The sequence below is a fragment of the Stegostoma tigrinum genome, chromosome 1, assembly GCF_030684315.1.
Source record: "Stegostoma tigrinum isolate sSteTig4 chromosome 1, sSteTig4.hap1, whole genome shotgun sequence".
NCBI classification, from domain to species: Eukaryota; Metazoa; Chordata; class Chondrichthyes; order Orectolobiformes; family Stegostomatidae; genus Stegostoma; species Stegostoma tigrinum.
Genome location: NC_081354.1, coordinates 97,647,188 through 97,667,053, shown reverse-complemented (window position 1 = coordinate 97,667,053; position 19,866 = coordinate 97,647,188). Strand labels below are relative to the sequence as shown.

The following is a 19,866-nucleotide window of genomic DNA, read 5'->3' as shown; positions in this document are numbered from 1 at the left end:
TTTTTTTTTGACAATGTTTCTGTGAAGCAAGTTGGGGGAAGTTACCTAAGGAAGGTACTTATACAAGTTATGGTTTTCAAAAAGCTAAGTTAGAGTCATAGAGATGTACAGCACAGAAACACACGCTTTGGTCTAACTCGTCCAAGCCGACCAGGTATCCTAAATTAAACTAGACCCATGTGCCAGCATTAGGCCCATATCCCTTCCAATTTATATACCCATTCAGATGCCTTTTAAATGCTGTAGTTGTATCAGCCTTCACCACTTCCTCTGGCAGCTCTTTCCATACATGTACCATCCACTGTCAACAAAAATTGCCCCTCAGGGCCCTTTCAAATTTTTCCCCCTCGCACCTTAAACCTGTGCCCTCTAGTTTTGGACTTGCCTACCCTGGGGAAAGGATCTTGACTATTTACCCTATACATACCCCTCATGGTTTTATAGACTTCTACTGGCACGGTGGCTCAGTGATTAACACTGTTGCCTCACAGCGCCAAGAACCCGGGTTCGATTCCCCTCCTCAGGCGACTATCTACGTGGCTTTCCTCCGGGTGCTCCGGTTTCCTCCCACAGTCCAAAGATGTGCAGGTTAGGTGGGTTGGTCATGCTAAATTTCCCATAGTGTTCAGGGATGTACTGATTAGGTGGGTTATAGGGGAACGGGTCTGGGTGAGATGCTTTGAGGTTCGGTGTGGACTTGTTGGGCCGAAGGGTCTGTTTCCACACTGTAGGGATTCTATTCTAACATAAAGCCACCAGTCAGCCTATGATGCTCCAGGAAAATAACGCCAACCTTTCAGCCTCTCGCTACAGCTCAAACCATCCAATCCTGGCAACATCCTTGTAAGTCTTTTCTAAACCCTTTCAAGTGTCACAACATCTTTCCAATAGCAGGGAGACCAGAATTGAACATAGTATTCCAAAAGCAACCTAACCAATGCCCTGTAGAGCATAATATGACCTCCCAACTCCTCTCCTCAATGCACTTACCAATAAAGGCAAACGTACCAAAAACCTTCTTCACCACACTATCGACCTGCGACTCCACTTTCAAGGAACTGAACACCAAGGCCTTTTTGTTCGGCATCATTGCCCAGATATCATTTAGTGTGTAAGTCCTGCCCCAATTTGCCCTACAAAATACAGCATCTTACATTTATCTAAATTAAACCCCATCTGCCACTTTGTTACCCATTTGCTCACCTGATCAAGATCCTGTTGTACTCTGAGGTAATCATCTTTGCTGTCCACCATACCACCAAATTTGGTGTCACCTGCAAACTTACTAGCCACACCTCCTATATTCACATCCAAATCATTTACATAAAGTGACAAAAAGCAGTGGGCCCAGCACTGATCACAGGCTTTCAGTCTAAAATGCAACTATCCACCACCACTCTCCTACCTTTGAGCCAATCTTGTATTCAAATGGCTAGTTCGCTATGTTCCATGTGATCCAACCTTGCTAACCAGGCTACCATGAGGAATCTTGTCAAACACCCAACTGAAATCCATATGAACAATATTTACCACTCTGCCCTCATAAATCCTTTTCTTCAATTTCCCACACAAACCATGGTGACTATCCCTAATCAGTGCTTGCCTTTCCAAATACATGTAAATCCTCTCCCTCACAATCCCCTCCAACAACCTACCCACCACAGACGTCAGGCTCACTGGTCTATAGTTCCCTGATTTTTCCTCACCACCGTTCATAAATAATGGCACCACATTAGCCAACCTCCAGTCTTCCGGCACCTCACCCGTGACTATTGACAAGGTGCATATCTCTGCAAGGTGCCCAGCAATCACTTCCATCGCTTCCCACAAAGTTCTAGGAGAGGCACCTCATCAGGTCTGAGGGATTTTTTCCAATGTTATGTGTTTTAAGCCATCCAGCAACATATCATCTAAAATATGGACATTTTTCAAGATGTTGCTACTTATTTCCCTATGTTCCATATCCTCCTCCACAGTAAACACCGATGTGAAATACTCATTTAGTATCTCACCCATCTCCTGCGGTTCCATGCATAGACAGCCTTGTTGATGTTTAAAGGGCCCGATTCTGTCCATCATTAGTTTCTTGTCCTTTGGCTTCTCCTTAACCCTATCTGCCAAAGCTACATCGTGTCCCCTTTAAGCCCTCCCTGATTTCCCTCAAAGTGATTTACACAAGGAATTAAAATGCAAAGAAAAACTCTTGCACAGCAAGTGATGCAGGTCTGCAATACACCACCTAGAAGTGTAGTGTGGCAGATTCAATTAAGGTATTTAAGAGAGTAATAGCTAATATTTAGATAGAAATAACATGCAGTGTTGTGGGAAAGGATGAGAGAATGGTACTAAGTCATGATATGCATCCACAGAACTGCTGCAGACAAAATGTACTGTATGGCCTCAATCTGAGTTCTTTATGGATGAGACATTTCGATTAATAGGACAGACTAGAGATGTTAGAAACAAAACCAGAAGTTGCTGAAAAACTCAGTAAGTCTGGCAGCATCTGTGGAGAGAAAGCAGAGTTATCATTTCAAGTCCAGTGATCCTTAGTCAGACGCTTCTGTTTTTGTTTCTGATTTCCAGCATCCACAGTTCGTTGGTTTTTATAGGGAAATTTTCCCTGAAGATAAGAAGTTTATAAATCATAACAGTCCTGAACAGGGTAGATGGGGAGAAATCGTTCCCACTAGTGAAATTACGATGGTACTTCGTCGCAAAGTGTTTTGCGAAGTGAGAGTAAACAAGAACTTTTTCACATAGGGACTGGAGTGCATTGTCTTGAAGTGTGGTGGAAGCAGGTTCCAATGATGCATTCAAGAGATGATTATTTAAGTAGCAATGCTCAGGGTTGCGGAGCAAAAGGCAGGAGATGGGCAAGAAGCCGAAAAGATCAGGAGCCAGTGTAGACACGACGGGCCGAATAACCTCCTTCTGCACGTTACGGGTTCCGTGACATAGCTGACTGTAAAGTCAGTCCATGATTAGGTTCACTCTGGTCACTCCTACCCCCACCCTTCCTCAGGTGTACGATGCCCCGGGGTGAGAAAAGCTCCCCTTACTGCCGCTGCTTTCCCCAGATCCAGTCTGCATTCCTCCGGTCCGACAATGACCGCTCAAGGCCTTTACCGCCCTCTCCACCAGCGTCCGTTACACTTTAAACCCAAGAGGGGGCTCGAGACTCACCTGTCCACGCGCACTACTTCGCCCCGCTCTCTCTTTCTCTCCCCAACACACTCTAACACCCCGCCCTTCGCGGCGCCGCCACGTCGACAACATACAGACCCATCCTGGATCCGGAACCTTGTAGTCAGGGCGGCGCGGTCCACCGGAAAATAACATCCTACCCAACCTCCAGGCCATGGGGGGAAACTGTTGGTGTTGCACTCGCGCTGAGTGCAGAATTCCGTTTGTGATTTTGAATACGGACTCTGTCCACAGGTGTCGTTAACACCCCTGAATATTTTTGTTTTGAGTAAGTCATGCCTGTTGTCCCAGTTTCATCATGGTTTTCTACTTGCACAGGCAACTTCCTCATTTTCAAATCTGTAACTTAGCAAGGACTAATAACCTTAACATTTTTTCCTGAAGAAGGGTCTAGGCCCGAAACGTCAGCCTTCCTGCTTCTCTGCTGCTGCTTGGCCTGCTGTGATCATCCAGCTCTACACCTTGTTATCATTTGACTAATAACCTCTCACCATTTACTGTCAACGCAAAAACTGAGTGTTTTAAGTGTAACATTGAAGAAAGGTTCGTGTCCACAGTGCAAAGCCGAACTTCCCACCGATCCATGCAAACCTTGTTTATAAATAACACGCAAGGTAAATTTTAGCTCTTGATTATTTCAATAAAGGAGTTGACCCTCAGAGTACGTGCAGATAAAAAAAATGCTGACAGAAGTTGGCCTTTATATCAAGGGGGGAAAGTCCTACTTTTGGTTTCAGGCATATTTGGGCAGATCCCATCTGGAGTATTGCGTTTTAAATTTGGCAACGGGAACTCAAAAGTTATTGACCTTGGAAGGAATGAAACTTAGATATACCAGAATGATGCTGAAGTTTAGAGGCGTAAATTTTTAGGACAGTTTGCTGACATGTAACTTCAATTCCCTTTGTTGTGGTTTGGTTACAAAATTCTGGGTTCTAGTTCTCCTCCGAGATTTTAATAACAAAAATCAAGGCCGTTCCAAGGGAGCGTTCCACTGGCTAAGATCTCATATTTTAGAAGAGATGTTAAATTAAGCTCCCGTCTGGCTGCTTGATTGAATGTAAAATATGGCCATTACACTATATTTAAAATGAACAAGGGATTTATCCCGGGTGTGATCAACATTTTTGTACTGAAATGTCCATACTTCTGTCTGAGCTCACCTTTAGCATTTGCTATAGAACTGGTATGCATATGACATTACCAGCTTCATGATAAGTGAAAATCCCATCGATTTGTGTGTTCTGGAATGCCATCACTGAATCCTACAGCATCAATATACTGACAGTACCATTGACCAGAAACCTAATTAGATCAGTCCGTAAGCGCATTGGCTACAAGAGCAGATCTGGGACTAGGAATTGTATGGCAAGTAATTTGTGTCTTTACTCTCCAAAGATTGCCCAACATGTAATACCGCATCCCTAAACCAGCCCAGTTCATCCCCTCCCCCCACTGCACCACACAACCAGCCCAGCTCTTCCCCTCCACCCACTGCATCCCAAAACCAGTCCAACCTGTCTCTGCCTCCCTAACCTGTTCTTCCTCTCACCCATCCCTTCCTCCCACCCCAAGCCGCACCCCCATCTACCTACTAACCTCATCCCACCTCCTTGACCTGTCCCCTCCCTACCTCCCCACCTATACTCTCTCCACCTATCTTCTTTTCTCTCCATCTTCGATCCGCCTCCCCCTCTCTCCCTATTTATTCCAGAACCCTCACCCCATCCCCCTCTCTGATGAAGGGTCTAGGCCCGAAACGTCAGCTTTTGTGCTCCTGAGATGCTGCTTGGCCTGCTGTGTTCATCCAGCCTCACATTTTATTATCATGTAATATACTAGTCAGAATTGTGGTAGAATACTCTTCTTTTGTCTGAATGAAAGCAACTCCAAAAATGCTAAGCTTGATACCAACCAAGACAAAGCAATCTGCTTGATTGGCATTCCATCCAGCAGCTTAAATATTCATTCCTCCATTACTGATGCACAGTATGTACCATCTAAAGCACTTCAGCAAGTTCCCTTCAACAGCATCTTCCTAACCCGTGACCTTTGCCTCCTGGCATAACAAGGACAGCAGACATGCAGGAATATCACTAAGTTCCCCTTCAAGCCACACACCATTCTATCTTGGAAATATATTGCCTTTCTTTCACTATTATTGGGTTGAAATCCTGGAATTGCCTATCAGCACTGAAAGTGTGCCTAAGCTATGTGCACTGCAGCGGTTGGAGAAGCAGCTCACCACAATCTTCTCAGTGCAATTAAGGATGGACAGTTAGTGCTGGACTAGTCAGTGATGCTGATATCCAGTGAACAATTGAAAAGAACTTACAGGCGAACACAAATTTAGGGATTTTTTTAGTCGGGGAAATCTTCTGCTGCAACTTATAACTCCAACTTAAAAAAGCTTTACGTGGAAAATCAGTACCACGCATGACACACAAATCCTGAACATCTGAACGTCTTCTGCCCTGATCCAAGTGCCATGTTCAGGTTGTGACTGTCAGAATAAGTTGTATTTTGAAGGGGATATTGTTTTACCTTATCATGCTAATAGAGCATACATTGTTTTAACTGGTGCCTTACGAGCTGGCAAAAATTATGAACCTATCATACTGGAGGTTTTGTATTGTTGTGATCGCTGCACTGTCCGAGTAGTCAGTTGAGAGTGAGTGAGAAGGCTTTCTGCCGATAAATTTTATTTAAGACAAAATTGCATTTTTATTTAACTGATTTCTGCTGCAAGTAAAGTATCTCGGTGCATTATGTTTTGATTAGTGTTTATTTTTACATTGATTATGTGGATCTCTTGATCAACCCGAATATTTGATCAACTGGTGCACTCCTGGTCCCGTAGCTGCCAGTTAATAAAATGCTTGCTGTAACAAGTTCTGAAACGTCACAGATGGCACATTTTGGGAAGGAAGCCAAAGAGCCTTCTAATCTAGTAGATCATGTTTGCAGTGGACAATTTGCAGTTCTATTGCTACACACCTGTCTGATTTACTGCGGTAAAGGCCTTATAGAACCAGGATGGCCACTAATTTTCAGCTTTGTGGTTACTGATGGGAAACAAAATGACTGTCAGGTTGACCACATGATGGCTTCTCATTTACATCTGGAAATTAAATAGGACTGTGAGATTGGACACTGTGCTGCACTTCTGTTGATTTTAAGCAGTAAATGGAAGTCTTGATCATTTTTGATCAACACTTCAGCCGCCTACTTGTTAGCTGTCTGGGTGATATTGTTTCTAAACTTCTAATGAAATTCAAAGAAAACCAAATACAGGAAGGTGGATCAGCTTTAACTTGTCTTTTCTGTCCATGATGTCATCAGACCTGATGAGTATTCTTAACATTTTGTCTTTCTCCAAACTTAGCAAGAGCTTCTAGTGAGAATATTTTGTTAGTATCTTCTTTAATATTTTACCAGTAACTGCAAGTTACTGCGTTCAATTAAATTTTAACAGTTTAATTTTTAAAAAAGGGTCCCCAAGTTATTAATGCTGACATTCACCATTTGAATCTTACAAAATTTAACAGACTTTCCAGACCACACTGGTCTGTATTCCCTTTTTTATAGCTATTTCCCTTTCCCTTCACCACATCTGGTTTTGTAATTACTGCAAGTTTCACTTCCGCTTTTGACCTTTCAGCCAAAGCTTACTGCACTTAGAAACAAGAGCAAATGTTAATGTTTTTAGTAGCGTTTCGTGTACTGAGCTGTCTTTCTATAACATACCACCGAATAATGACCAATTTATGTAGCAGCAACTAATTAAAATAGTTACAAAGCATCAGCTTCAGGTCTGTTGAAGATCTTCTTTTAGCCCACGCATTGTGGTATTCAAAAGAAAATTTTCTTGCCAGCGATATCATTTTGCATATGTAGTAACAGGAATTTTTTTTGGACTGCTTTGCAGATGTTGGTGCAGAGACCATGTTCCTTTGCAGAGGTAAGAATCTACAGTTTGAGTACATTTGCACTTTAGTGATTATTTTCAAATATGTCAATCAAATGTAATGTTTTATAACTTAAAAAGAAAAATAAACTTTTCAGATTGTATAATAGATTTTCAATTGTATGTGTGATCATCAGTAAAAAGTTTTTTAAATGAGCTGCAAATTGTCAATCAATCTAATGCAGCCTCTCCTTTATAAATCATGGAGAACCCTTTATATCAATTAGCATGTTTGCTAAAGTTTATTTGTTTGTGAAAGTGTTATTGGATTGCTGTGCTTCGCTGGAAGACCCTCCACCAGTTTTTCAAAGACAACTGGGTGTCAGTAGTAAGTGCCTGAAATGACAGTAACAGCCATACCGTGACAGTGATTAAAAATAAATCACAATGGGAAGGGAATAAACAGATTTCACAAATTCTGTTTTTCAGAGAGTACTTTGGAAGACTCACAGTCAATCTCAGATACTGCTTTATTGGCCCAAATGAAAATTGAAAGAGTCAGCTTTGATCCCACTTGCACATGACATAGAAAGGTTAGAATATGCCATGTGGGGCCCCTCAAGCCTATCCTCAGGACTTCAGAAGTTAGATGGCTGGAGAGGGTAGATAGAATGGCACTGATTAGAGTGTACAGCCTTTGTTGGCTCTGGAATCAATTGCGGCCACCTCGGCCCCAATTCATCGGAATTTCTGCTAAAACCACTCTAGTCTGCTTCAAAAAAAACTCAGTATCTGTTATATTTTTGTAATCGCTCCATGAGGTATCTTGGCCCTAACTTTGATGTTGTGCAAGAAGGTGGTTTTGAATGAACTAAAATCTCTTGGTGTCTGATTTGGCTCAGTAGCATTCTGACATTCACAATGTTAGCAAGCAATTGTCATTCTACGAGAGCTCAAAAAACAAGTATTTTAAGTACAAGTTGTGATGATATTTTTTTCCCTTGGAGTCTTTCAAATAGATAAGAGTGGATGATGATCTGTTTATCAGTGCCCTAAATTGCCTGCATTTGACCCTGTAATTGCAAAAGGCTTTTTCCCTGCCCACCAAGACCAGTGATTTCTAAGGCAGTTGACTATATCAAAGATGATGCAAATCTAACTAAAGGAAAAAAGAGCACCGAATTTTTTTTTGGTTCTCCACTGCATGCTGTTTATTCCTCCACACCACCTCACCCTCCCACACTCTGCTCTTTTTTTGCTTCCTATTGCGAGCTACTCTCTCAGTTTTCATGCTTGTGTTGCTCACTTCGTTGCTTGTTTACTGTGATTTGTGCATCCCCACCTGATGTCTACTTGCTTGCTGGACCGTTATTCCCCTACAATTACCCATCCCACCAACAGCTACTTACTCACCTCTTCCTCACGTTATCATTACTCCTTTTACTATGTTACCTTTTATAACTGATAAAAATGAAAATGTACAAATGTATAATTTATCATTACATTCTATCAACAAACTAAACGTACAGAGTAATATATACATGAATGTTACCACCTTGCAAAATAGTGCTCTGGTTTCTGATTGATTTTAATTTAGCTTCTGCACCAAGCATATCTAAGAAGAAAAAGGAAGTTATTTTACATTTTTAGCTTAGTTCTAGTTTTATAATCTTCTGAACACCTGTGCCAAGTTGCGATAAAGTTAATGCATTATTCAGTTAAGCATTTGTCTCATGCACTGGATGTTTGACAGGTTTTGAATAAAGGAATTATTTTGACAGTAAACATCTCATAATTGTTTCAAATTTTATTTGTCAATTTGATATGCTGAAGCTTGTAATTCCTCCTTTACAGATAGAAACTTATCTTGGCATGTTTATTCTGAAAATTTGCAGAGGAAAAAGTTAGCCTTGTAGAATAGAACTGTGTTTAGGTCTGATAAACTGAAAAATACCTTCATGCACCAACCGACCTGATCTTCTGGTTCCCATCCACTTTACCTACTGCTCCCATGCTCCTGGTGACATAGCCATCCTGGGCCTCCTCCATTGTCAGAGTGAGGCCAAACATAAACTGGAGGAATAATGCCTCAGTTTTCTGCTTGGGAGCTTACAGCCCAAAGGCCTGAATACTGACTTCACCAACTTCAAAATCTTTCCACCCCCAACCTGTCCATCTTCCGACTCATCATCCGCTCCAACCTTCCTACCGATCAACCACAATAACCCCTACCTACACTACCAACTTCAAAATCTGCCCACCTTCAACCTGTCCGTCTTCGTACTTCACAACCTGTATATTCACCTATCTGCTGCAACGTTCCACAGTAACCCCTACCAGCATCCACCCATCTCCATCTCATCTACCTGCCTGCCCCACCCCCTCCCTGTATTTATTTCTGGGCTCCCCTTCCCCCTTCTCAATCCTGTCAAAAGGGTTTTGGCCTGAAGCATTGACTTTCCTGCTCCTCAGATACTGTTTTGACTTGCTGTGTTTTTTCAGTTCCTCATTTATTGACTCTAGCTTCTAGCATCAGCAGTCCTTACTGTCTTCAAGTCTGAAAATGTTGTTTTGTATAAAACTTCTGTATTTGAATTGTGGTTTTCAAACAATCTTTTGACAATACCTAAGTATTGCTGGAAAAAGTTGCCAAAGTTTTCATTTTGCACTCATCAGGACAATTTGCAAGAATACCACTTTAAAGGGAAAACCAGCAACTATACTACATGAGAGGTGAGTGCTGGTTGGTTAGCAAGTGGACTCTGTTAGAGATGTTGACAAAGAGAATGCACCAATTAATGATGATTGACAGCTGCCAGACTTTGCTTAAGTGATGAACTCGCCAAATTTACTGTAATTGGTCAAGGTATTAGTCCTGAGAAATAAACCAATGAATGATTGTGAATTTTTTTTTGGATTGAAGCAGGCACAGTGCATGCACATGTTTTCTTTATCTTCAATGAACAGGGCCTTGTGAAATTATATAAAGATCTTTCAGTGTCTGCAAGGTCACCACACTGCAAGCTCAACAGACAATCGTGAATGTGCTGTCAGCATTATTCTTTGCACACTCAAGATTATCCGGCAAATTTTGTCTGATTTCACAGTCACATCTAATGTTAGACATTGTGGAGAATTTTACAAATGAACACTGGTTGGGAATGGTCAGTACTTTTGCTGTTGTGAACAGCAGAAAGGATAGTGTTTGATACAATCTTTGAGTCTTTGGAACATATGGTCTGGATCACAGCAGCACTAAAATTGATATTTCCCATCCCTCCTTTGTGTGATCAGAAGATTGTCTTTTTGGCTTGATGACAACATCTGATTAGTGGTGAACACCACTGTGGCATGAATTTGAAGCTCTCTGCAGACTAACTTGAAGGCGAGTGGTTCATTAAATCCGGTGGGCAACTTGCCCACCTCTGCCCCTAGCCCCACTGCAAATATTATTTGATGCAGAATATATCTGCACGAAATTTCAGCTTCATAACATTGACAGATCTTGATAAGCCCTCCAACCCCACTGTAAAACAAAGCAGTCAGTATGATCAACATTCGATTCACTACCTTAACCGTTCATTCCATTCACCACCAGTGCACTGTGGAAGTAACGTGTAGCATTAGAAACTTAAACCTCCAGTGAAATGATTGTCTAGACCTCTGATCTTTGCCGTTAAGAAAGACAAGGACAACAGATACATGAGAATGTATGCAAACCAAACAGAACTTTGCAATGTTAATAAATCTTAAAAAAAAAGACAAAATTGCTACCTTTCCACCAAGGAAGTCTGTAATTGTTTTGTTGTTTGAAGGGATTGCATGCATTTATTGGAAATCTTGTAATTGTATCCCCTTCTTTCACAAGCTTCAGAGGGAAATGCAAATGTTGAAGAGAGGAGGGAATGGCAAACAGTGGTAGATGTTTAAGGAAATGTAAACATTGAAAGTACCTTTACCTGAATTGTGTGAGTGTATGTAAGGAGTTATCTGCAAAAAATAGTAGCTATAACAACATCTGAAATTACTATTGGACTCAACCGGTTTACATTTGTAAATTAGAAAAGAGCATATGGCATTTTAGACAGGGTGCTGTAGTCATTTGGCATAGAATTGGGATGGAGATGCCATCTCCAGTCGCGAGGGAGTTAAGATCAACTGGCACTTGGATAACATAACTTAGCGTGTTAAATCTTATTAGCTCCAGCTATCTGAAACATAAAGAAGCTACCAAAATCCTATTACTAGAGAGATCTTCTGAGTGAGAGCACAGGTACAGTGACCATTGCTGCCAAGCGTATCTTGGAGAGGAAAATTGGAAACCTAGATGACAAAATAGGTAGTTTATTCCTAAACCTCATCATTGCCAGGCAACAATTATAATATGGTTGGCACATAATTGAAGAGAAGAATGGATAATTAATTTTACTGGGCATTATGACTGAACTGCTCACTTAACACATCCTTATGAGTGATGAGATTGATGATACCCTGGCCATTAACTACAATTGATGATAAGTTAAGGTACTTTGCAACCAGCTTCCTGAGAGAGCTGCTTCCTGCTTTGAGTGCTGGATTAAATTAAAAATCCTGGTGATGAAAATACCTTAAACACAGAAATTTAGAGGATAGGAGCAGGAGAAGGCCATTCAGCTCTTCAAGCATGTTCCGCCACTCTTCACAATCATAGCTGATCATCCAACACAGTAGCCTAATTCTGCTTTCATCCCATAACCTTTGATCTCATTTGCCCTAACTGCTATATCTAGTTGCTTCTTGAAGACATTCAGTGTTTTGGCATCAGCTACTTCCAGTGGTATGAATTCCACAGGCTGACCACTCTTTGGGTGAAAAAATGTCTCCTCATCTCCATCTTAAATCGTCCACCCGAATCCTCATATTGCGAGCCTTGGTTCTGGACACACCTGCCATCAGGAACATACTCTCCTGCATGTACCTTTTCCAGTTCTGTTAGAATTTTGTCATGAGATTCTCCCCCCACCCCCACACCATTCTTCTGATCTCTAGCGAAAACAATCCCAAATGAATCAATCCCTCCTCATACGTCAGACCCACCATCCCCTGAATCAGCCTGGTAAACCTTCGCTTCACTCCCTTGAGAATAAGAGCATCCTTCCTCAGAAAAGGAGACCAAAACTGCACGTAATCTTCCAGGTGTGGTGACACCCAGCCTCTGTACAACTGCTACAACACATCTCTGCTCCTGTGCTTGAAAATTCTCACAATGAAGGCCCACATACCATTTGCTTTCTTTACCTCCTGCTGCACCTGCATGCTTACCTTCAGCAACTGGTGCACAAGGACACCCAGATCCGCTGCACACTCCTCTCTCCCAATTATAGCTGTTCAGGTAGTAATCTGCCTTCTTGATTTTGCTTCCAAAGTGAATAACCTCACATTTATCCAAATTATACTGCATTTGCCATTGATTTGCCCACTCACCCAACCTGTGGAGATCATTGCTGAAGGATCTCTGCATCCTCGTCACGGTTCACTCTCCCACCCAACTTGGTATCATCTGCAAACTTAGAAATGTTACATTTTGTTCCCTCATCCAAATCATTAATATATATACTATACTGAAGCATCTAAATATGTTCATGAAAGCTTTCAAAGTCTTCTTTCTGAAATGAATCAGTTATAATAACAATATATGTACACACCAACTCACACTGGTTTGAAGTGTATTGTATGTTAACTACAACCTGTCTCTACTACAATTAATTCTGTAGATTGCTACATTTTTGTTATCATTTCAGTAACATTTTTTGTCTTTGCTATTTTGTAACATGTTATTGAATTGCATGTTTTATTTTCAGATTAAGGTTACTTGAAATATAGCAGTAATATTCATACTTTGTTTTATGTTTCAGTCTCCTCATTAAGCAAAGTAGATTCCACAAGAGAAATACATCTGTGTTCAACTGCAGGAAAGAAATGCAAGAAAGTACCCCAGAATGGTCAACATTCTCTCTTTCTTTGTGTGGATTTTAATGTTTCAACCCTGCCACAGTCTTTGCTTTCCTGTAGCAAATGATATTGTCACAAACTATTCATCTTCTTCATTGTCCACTGTGCCAAAGAACCTATCAAATCTCACAAACATACTGGATTTATCACAGAACAACATTACTGAGATTTATATGCAGGATTTTGCCCCTCTCCACCAGTTGAAATATTTGAATTTGTCCTCCAATAAGATCAACAATTTAGCACCCGCTTTTTTCAGGTCTAATCAAAAGCTGGAATGTTTAGATCTTTCTAGGAATCAACTCATGAATGTAGAATGTGACTTCTTGCATAATGCTACCTCTCTGAAATATTTGGATATTTCTGAAAATAATTTTCTAAGTCTGACACTTGGAAAGGCATTTAGCTTTCTGCAAGATCTGGAATATTTAAGTTTAGGAAGCAGGAAAACAATAAAGTTTCGAAAAGATGATCTTAAAGAAATCTCAGGAAAGCAGTTGCAGGAAGTTTCAATCAAACTAAAAACGTTGTCAGAGTATGACCCGAGTGCCATAACGATTTTGAGAACAACAAAACTCCACATTGTTTTGCCATCTATTAAAAGCTTCCATTTTTTAAAAAATGTCTTGGATGATGCCTTCAACACATCTGACATTTTAACATTATCAAACTTTGAATGCTGCCAAAAGTGCAACCACTTGAGTGTTGACTGTTGTCAAACTTGCAGCAAAATAAATAATGGAATGAACCAGTGCTGCAGTGATTGTAGTCATTATATTGAAAGTTTTAAAGTATTGGGAAAATACTCAAGAGTCCAGAATCTATCTTTGCAGCATTTAACAGTGGATTGGGAAACTTTCGCAAAGATATTAAAAATTATTTGGGATTCTTCAGTTGAAAAACTTAGCGTTTCTAACATGAAAATATGCCAAGTTAGACAACACTTGTCTTGGTTTTTTCTCCAAAAACAATTGAAGTCATTTACTCTCAGAAAAATAAACATCTTACCATTCTATTTCAGTCAAGCAATTATATATGATGTCTTTGAAGAGCTAAAGGTTGAAAATCTGATCATTTATGAATCAGGAATGATTTTCCTGACTTGTCCAAAAAAACAAAACACATACAAACTCATTGATATTTCTGATAATTCATTTACCAGTGATTTCTTTTTTCAGGGCTGCAGCACCCTAAAACATTTAGAGACTTTTATTTTGAAACAAAATAGATTTGTTCAGTTATTTGAAGTGAGTAACATGACCACATACATGACATCTCTGAAGCACTTGGATGTGAGTCAAAATCAACTTATTTTTGATGAGGTTAGAATTTGCCCTTGGACCAACAGTTTGACAAAGCTGAACCTGTCTTCAAATAAGCTTACAGATTCTGTTTTCACATGTTTACCCAGCAATCTAGAAATCCTTGACTTGCAGAAAAATAACATTTATACTGTTCCCAAAGTGCTGAAGAACCTGAACAATTTGAAAGAATTATACCTTGGTGCTAATAAATTAGCCAATCCACCTGACTGCAACAAATTTAGAAATCTTGAGATTTTGTTTGTTGAGGCAAACTCATTTCATGAACCTTCAAGTACTTTTCTTCAAAGTTGCCAAAGACTGACTGTTCTGAATGCTGCCTCCAACCCATTTACATGTACCTGTAATTTAAGAGATTTTAGCACAATGAACAAAAACACCCACATAGAGATGATAGGGTGGCCAAAGTCCTATTGCTGTGCCTATCCAGATGTCCTTAAAGGAACATTATTGAAGGATTTCTATTTATCTGAAGTGACATGCAGTCCAACCCTCTTACTGGTAATCGTACTTGGCACTATGTTTGTAATAGCAATCCTAATTGGGTTAATGTGCCGTTTTCTGGACTTGCCTTGGTACCTGAGAATGACATGGCAATGGACCCAGATGAAACGAAGAACAATGAAGACTGACTCCTACCAGTTATCTGAAAATTTGGTCTATCATGCTTTTGTGTCCTATAGCCAACATGACTACAGTTGGGTGAAGGAGCAGCTACTTTCAAACCTAGAGGAGAGGAATTTACGAATCTGTCATCATGAAAGAGACTTTATTCCAGGCAAAGGTATTATTGAAAACATAATTAACTGTATAGAGAAGAGTTACAAATCGATTTTTGTTTTATCGCCTAATTTTATTCAGAGTGAGTGGTGTCATTATGAGCTATACTTTGCACAGCATCAAGTGTTAAGTGAACACACTGAGAACTTGATTCTAATTGTCTTAGAGCCAATTCCTCAGTACTTAATTCCATCTAAATATTATAAACTTAAGTCACTTATGGCAAAGAAGACCTACTTAGAATGGCCTAATGACAAAAACAAACAGAGATTATTTTGGGCCAATCTGCAAGCAGCTATAGGAGTAAGTCTGACAGCTCCAAGGCAGGGTAGTATTTCTGTACATAATGATTAATTGTATTCTAAGCTATATCGCTTTAACCTTCATAGTGTACATATGTTCTATCAGTGTGTTCAGTTTATAAGATCATGATGTTTTGAATTGTACAAAATTAGAGAGTTTTTTTTGGACAAAAAAGATAACAGCAAGCCTCCTTCAACAGGTTAATCGGTTGCACCTGCCCAAATTAGTTTTACATTAAAAACACAAATAAAGTTAGCTACTTAGTAACATGTAAATCTGAGCGAGAAGAGCAGCAGAGTTTTAATAGCATGTGAGAGAAAAGGTGGGTGAGTTAATCAGTACTCTAAGTATCTGGTTGGCATCCTTTCATCTCTGAGATTATTCAAATGCAGCCTCAGAACTTAGGTGAGGTCAGGTGAGATTACCTATTGCACTTCTTTAATGGCTGAAAATGATTCTAAAAAAGTAAAGTCACGTTGTGGTATGGGATGATCTCTGCTACACCTGAAATGGCGTCTTTAAATAATAACCAGGAACTGACAATGCCTGAGATCTGGCAGATCTCTCACTGACAACAGTAGCAACAACTTGTATTTATATAGCATTTTTAATGTAATAAACACCCCAAATCCTTGATAGGAATATTAGAAAGGAACATTGTATTCTCAACCACATATTAGGACAAAAAAAGGTCAAAAAAGGAGTACCTTAAAGGAAGAAGGTGAGGTTTAGATTAGATTCCCTACAGCGTGGGAACAGGCCCTTTGGCCCAACAAGTCTACATTGCCCCTTGGAGCACCCCACCCAGACCCATCCCCCTATAACCCACACTCATCCCCCTATAACCCACACACCCCTGAACACTATGGGCAATTTAGCATGGCCAATCCACCTAGCCTGCACATCTTTGGACTGTGGGAGGAAACCCACACAGACATGGGAGAACATGCAGTCTCCACACAGACAGCCGCCCGAGGCTGGAATCAAACCCTCTGAGTAAAGAACCCACCTCTGATTAGGGTAATTAAAGTTAAGATAAAACAAAGAACAGTGGATACCAGAAATCCGAGACAATGAATGAAGAGCTACCGCTCTTGAAATGTCAACTCTGCTTCCTCCCCACAGATGCTGACAGACCTGCTGAGTTTCACCAGCGATTTCTGTTTTTATAATTAAAATTGGGAATGCTCAAAGACCGGATGTGGATGAGAGCAGATATTTTAGAAGGATGTGATGTTGGAGGAGTTTACAGAGATAGGGAAGGATGAGGCTGCAGCAAGTTTTGAAAATGAGGAAGGAAGTTTTAAAATCAAGACATTGCATAATGGAGGCTGGAGGAAAATTTTAATTACTGAAGGAGGACATAATATATCCCATACGAAGAAGTTCATTTATCAACAAGGTGCAGAAGCCAGTGATGTTTCATGGAAATAAGTAAACTCAAGAGAACTAACAAAACAGTTTCTTAATATCTGTATGATTGAGACCAGAACATAAAGACCATTGGAGCAAACCGACATGCACCAAATGTCCAAAGGGTGATGAGATGATTAATTTTGCTCAGGAGAATGAGAAAAGTTTCTAAACAATTCAGTGACATATATGCTTTGAAAATATATATACTTAGAAAAGTACTTCTGTTTGGAAAAGCTAACCTAAATAATCAGAATACAGTTAAATACAGCTGTACTTGTCAGAGATATTGAAATCAAAGAACAAATAATCATAAAGCTTAGATTCAAAATTTAGAATTCCTATGAGTAAACCATGAAATTGGGATCAATGGGAAAGGGAAAAAACAGCTTAGCAAGAATTGATCATGATGAATGTGTAAGGGGAAACTTTCACAGAAAAACTTTTAAGTCCATAATTTTTTGATAATAAGATACATACAACTTTCTTTATAATGAATTAAAATTTTGTTTTTTTTGTGATGTTTAATATTGGCCACATTAAACTTACTTGTGATGCACATACAGCTTAGAGAGGCCCATAAAACATCAAAAAGAGAGAGAGAGGGCCTGGCTAGAGGAGAGCACCAAGTATAAAGTTTCAACATTTGAAAGGATGATTGATCACTGGGGCAATACATATGTGTGGTATATGTTATAGAGATTTAATGTTAACTGATTATTGATTCAGTCAAGACTAGACAGGAAGTTGAAATGTAATGTGAAAAGTGACCTAATGTGGGTCCACTCAAGTTCAAAAGGTGTGAATGTTAGAATATTTTGTTAATTAGGCAAATCTTAGAAAATAAGGTGTTATATCTCCATATCCTCCAGTATATCAATCAGCGGACAAATGTAAGGAAAGAGTTTGGACTGGTCAGCAAATTTTCTGCCAGGTATCTTCACATACTATGTGCCCACTGCCCCCCATCCTCTGTTGTAGAATATTGTGGGATTATCAGCTTGTTGAAACATATCATGAGTCTCCTCCTTTGACCAATAAATTGTGGCAAGTGACAAGAACCCAGAGGTAGGTGACTTACCAACAAATGGAAAGATGCACTTTGTCTCTCTGTGTAAACAAATAAGATAGTTTTGAAGCTAAAAGTAACAGAATTCTACAGTTTCAAGATTATGGTTACAGGCAGGTCAAGATAATTTAGTACTTAGATGAGGACTACAATTTCTAAGGTGTCTAGATACGAGAGTAGCTTATAATGTATGGTAACTTAATGTTGGTTTTGAAAGATACCTATGATATCAGTACTTGAAGGCCATAATTAAATGTGTGCTGATAAATATTGGCCTTTGCATTTCTGGGTATAAAAACCAAGTTTGTGAGACAGAGTTTAGATATGGAGATAATTAGGATGCAGCAAAAACAGTTCAGCTTGAGTTGCCAACTCTCAAAATGGTTTGAAGTCAACATTGTTTCAGAGATAGTAGTAACTGCAGATGCTGGAGAAACTGAGATAACACGATGTAGAGCTGGAGGAACACACCAGGCCAAGCAGCATCATAGGAGCAGGAGAGCTGATGTTTCGGGCCCAGACCCTTCTTCAGAAAATCTTTTCTGCAAAAGGGTCTAGACCTGAAACATCAGCTCTCCTGTTCCTGTGATGCTGCTTGGCCTGCTGTGTTCATCCAGCTCTACACATTGTTATCTCTGAAGTCAACATTGTTTTGCACACCTTATCTGAAGCCAAGGAACCAGGTTGTATAATTGTTTGTCATTTTCTTGTTTACTGTTTAGTGTAATCTAAAAAATCATGTTAAAAGAATCTTGTTGACCCATTATTTGTTGAAACATATTGTTGAATAAAGATGCTTTGACTAAGTTTTGCCAGTGTTGTTGTTGAAGGATCAACAAGCTTTTATTAAGACAATACCATGGAAATCCACTTTCATAACCCATTACTTTCTGTGTGAAGTAAAATGCATGAAATTAATGATTTAAGCAGGAATGATGTTCAGATAAAGTGTAATATCAGTATTAAATCAGAAACCACACTTAAGTCATGTGAGAATTATTTCAGAGGATTAAACTGATGGCTAAATCTCTTCTATTGAAGATTGGATAATTATATTTTTCAAATTAGCTGTAAGGGAGAAGTTAGCCTTTAACTCAACTTTTGCATCAAGTATTCCAAAGCAATAAAATTCAGAAAGTCGAAGATTAATTTTGATCATCAAAGTCAATGGAGAAATTGCGATTGAATATAAACCAGACACTCAGCTTAGCCATTGGGAATGAGGAACATACTCGTCACTGGTCTTACCAGGGTCATGGTTACATACTCTGTATTGGATTGTTCGGTATATGTCCATCTTTGACTCCAAAGAAAATTGTCATAATATTCAATCACACCCTCAGAACCACATGAGATTAGTGTCTCAGACCAAGCTCAGTCTTAAATGCATTTATCCCTCCACATCATCCTTGAACAAGACAGGAGCAGTAATTATAGATGATGATACTATTGTCCTCAAACAAAAAATAGTAAAATTAAAGATTAGATCTGGCCATGATTTCACTGTCTAGCCACCAGTTATCAATATTGCTAAACATCATCTCTTTGTTGAGAGAATTTTTTTGAGAGACTTTTCAGGTTAATGGATAATTGTCATTTCTCCACTTCTAAGTTTCTTGGCAATTCCATGCAGTGCAACTAACATGTGACATACTCCCAAGAGAAAATCCAACACTGTTCAGTCAGACATTTAGAGTGGAATCTTTCCAGATATTGAATGATATTGGCATTAGTAGAAAAGTTGGAAAAATCATGTGAAATGGGCAGCAAAGAGTTTCTCAATGTTGAGAACAAAAAAAGTCCCATTTTCCAACCAAGTTTTAAACATTGAGGTAAGATTGTCACTAATGAACTGTGAGAGGGGTATCTACGTA

At 39.6% G+C, this 19,866-nt stretch overlaps 2 protein-coding genes across 13 annotated transcripts in view; one reads left to right on the top strand and one right to left on the bottom strand.

Moving 5' to 3' along the window:
• The window catches only part of fam114a1 (family with sequence similarity 114 member A1), a 51,167-nt gene extending 47,797 nt beyond the window's left edge, over positions 1–3,370 (bottom strand). For 2 of the 3 annotated variants that reach the window (XM_048527333.1, XM_048527355.2), the window contains exon 1: positions 3,187–3,318. The gene's annotated coding sequence lies outside the window, so the exon portion shown is untranslated. Of the gene's footprint in view, positions 1–3,186 lie in introns of all 3 variants that reach the window. The other variant, XM_048527344.2, reaches the window with a different exon arrangement.
• LOC125450897 (toll-like receptor 1) overlaps positions 3,353–19,866 on the top strand; it is a 55,045-nt gene continuing 38,531 nt past the window's right edge. For 3 of the 10 annotated variants that reach the window (XR_007247180.2, XR_007247177.2, XM_048527314.2), the window contains exons 1-4: positions 3,353–3,821; positions 7,136–7,168; positions 9,791–9,847; positions 13,009–15,211. Coding sequence is in view for 7 of the 10 variants with exons in the window: in XM_048527314.2 (XP_048383271.2) it covers positions 13,093–15,211 (2,119 nt within the window). In the remaining 3 variants the exon portion in view is untranslated. Of the gene's footprint in view, positions 3,822–6,867; positions 7,020–7,135; positions 7,169–9,790; positions 9,848–13,008; positions 18,503–19,866 lie in introns of those variants that run through there. The other 7 variants (XM_048527256.2, XM_048527283.2, XM_048527275.2 and 4 more) reach the window with 7 other exon arrangements.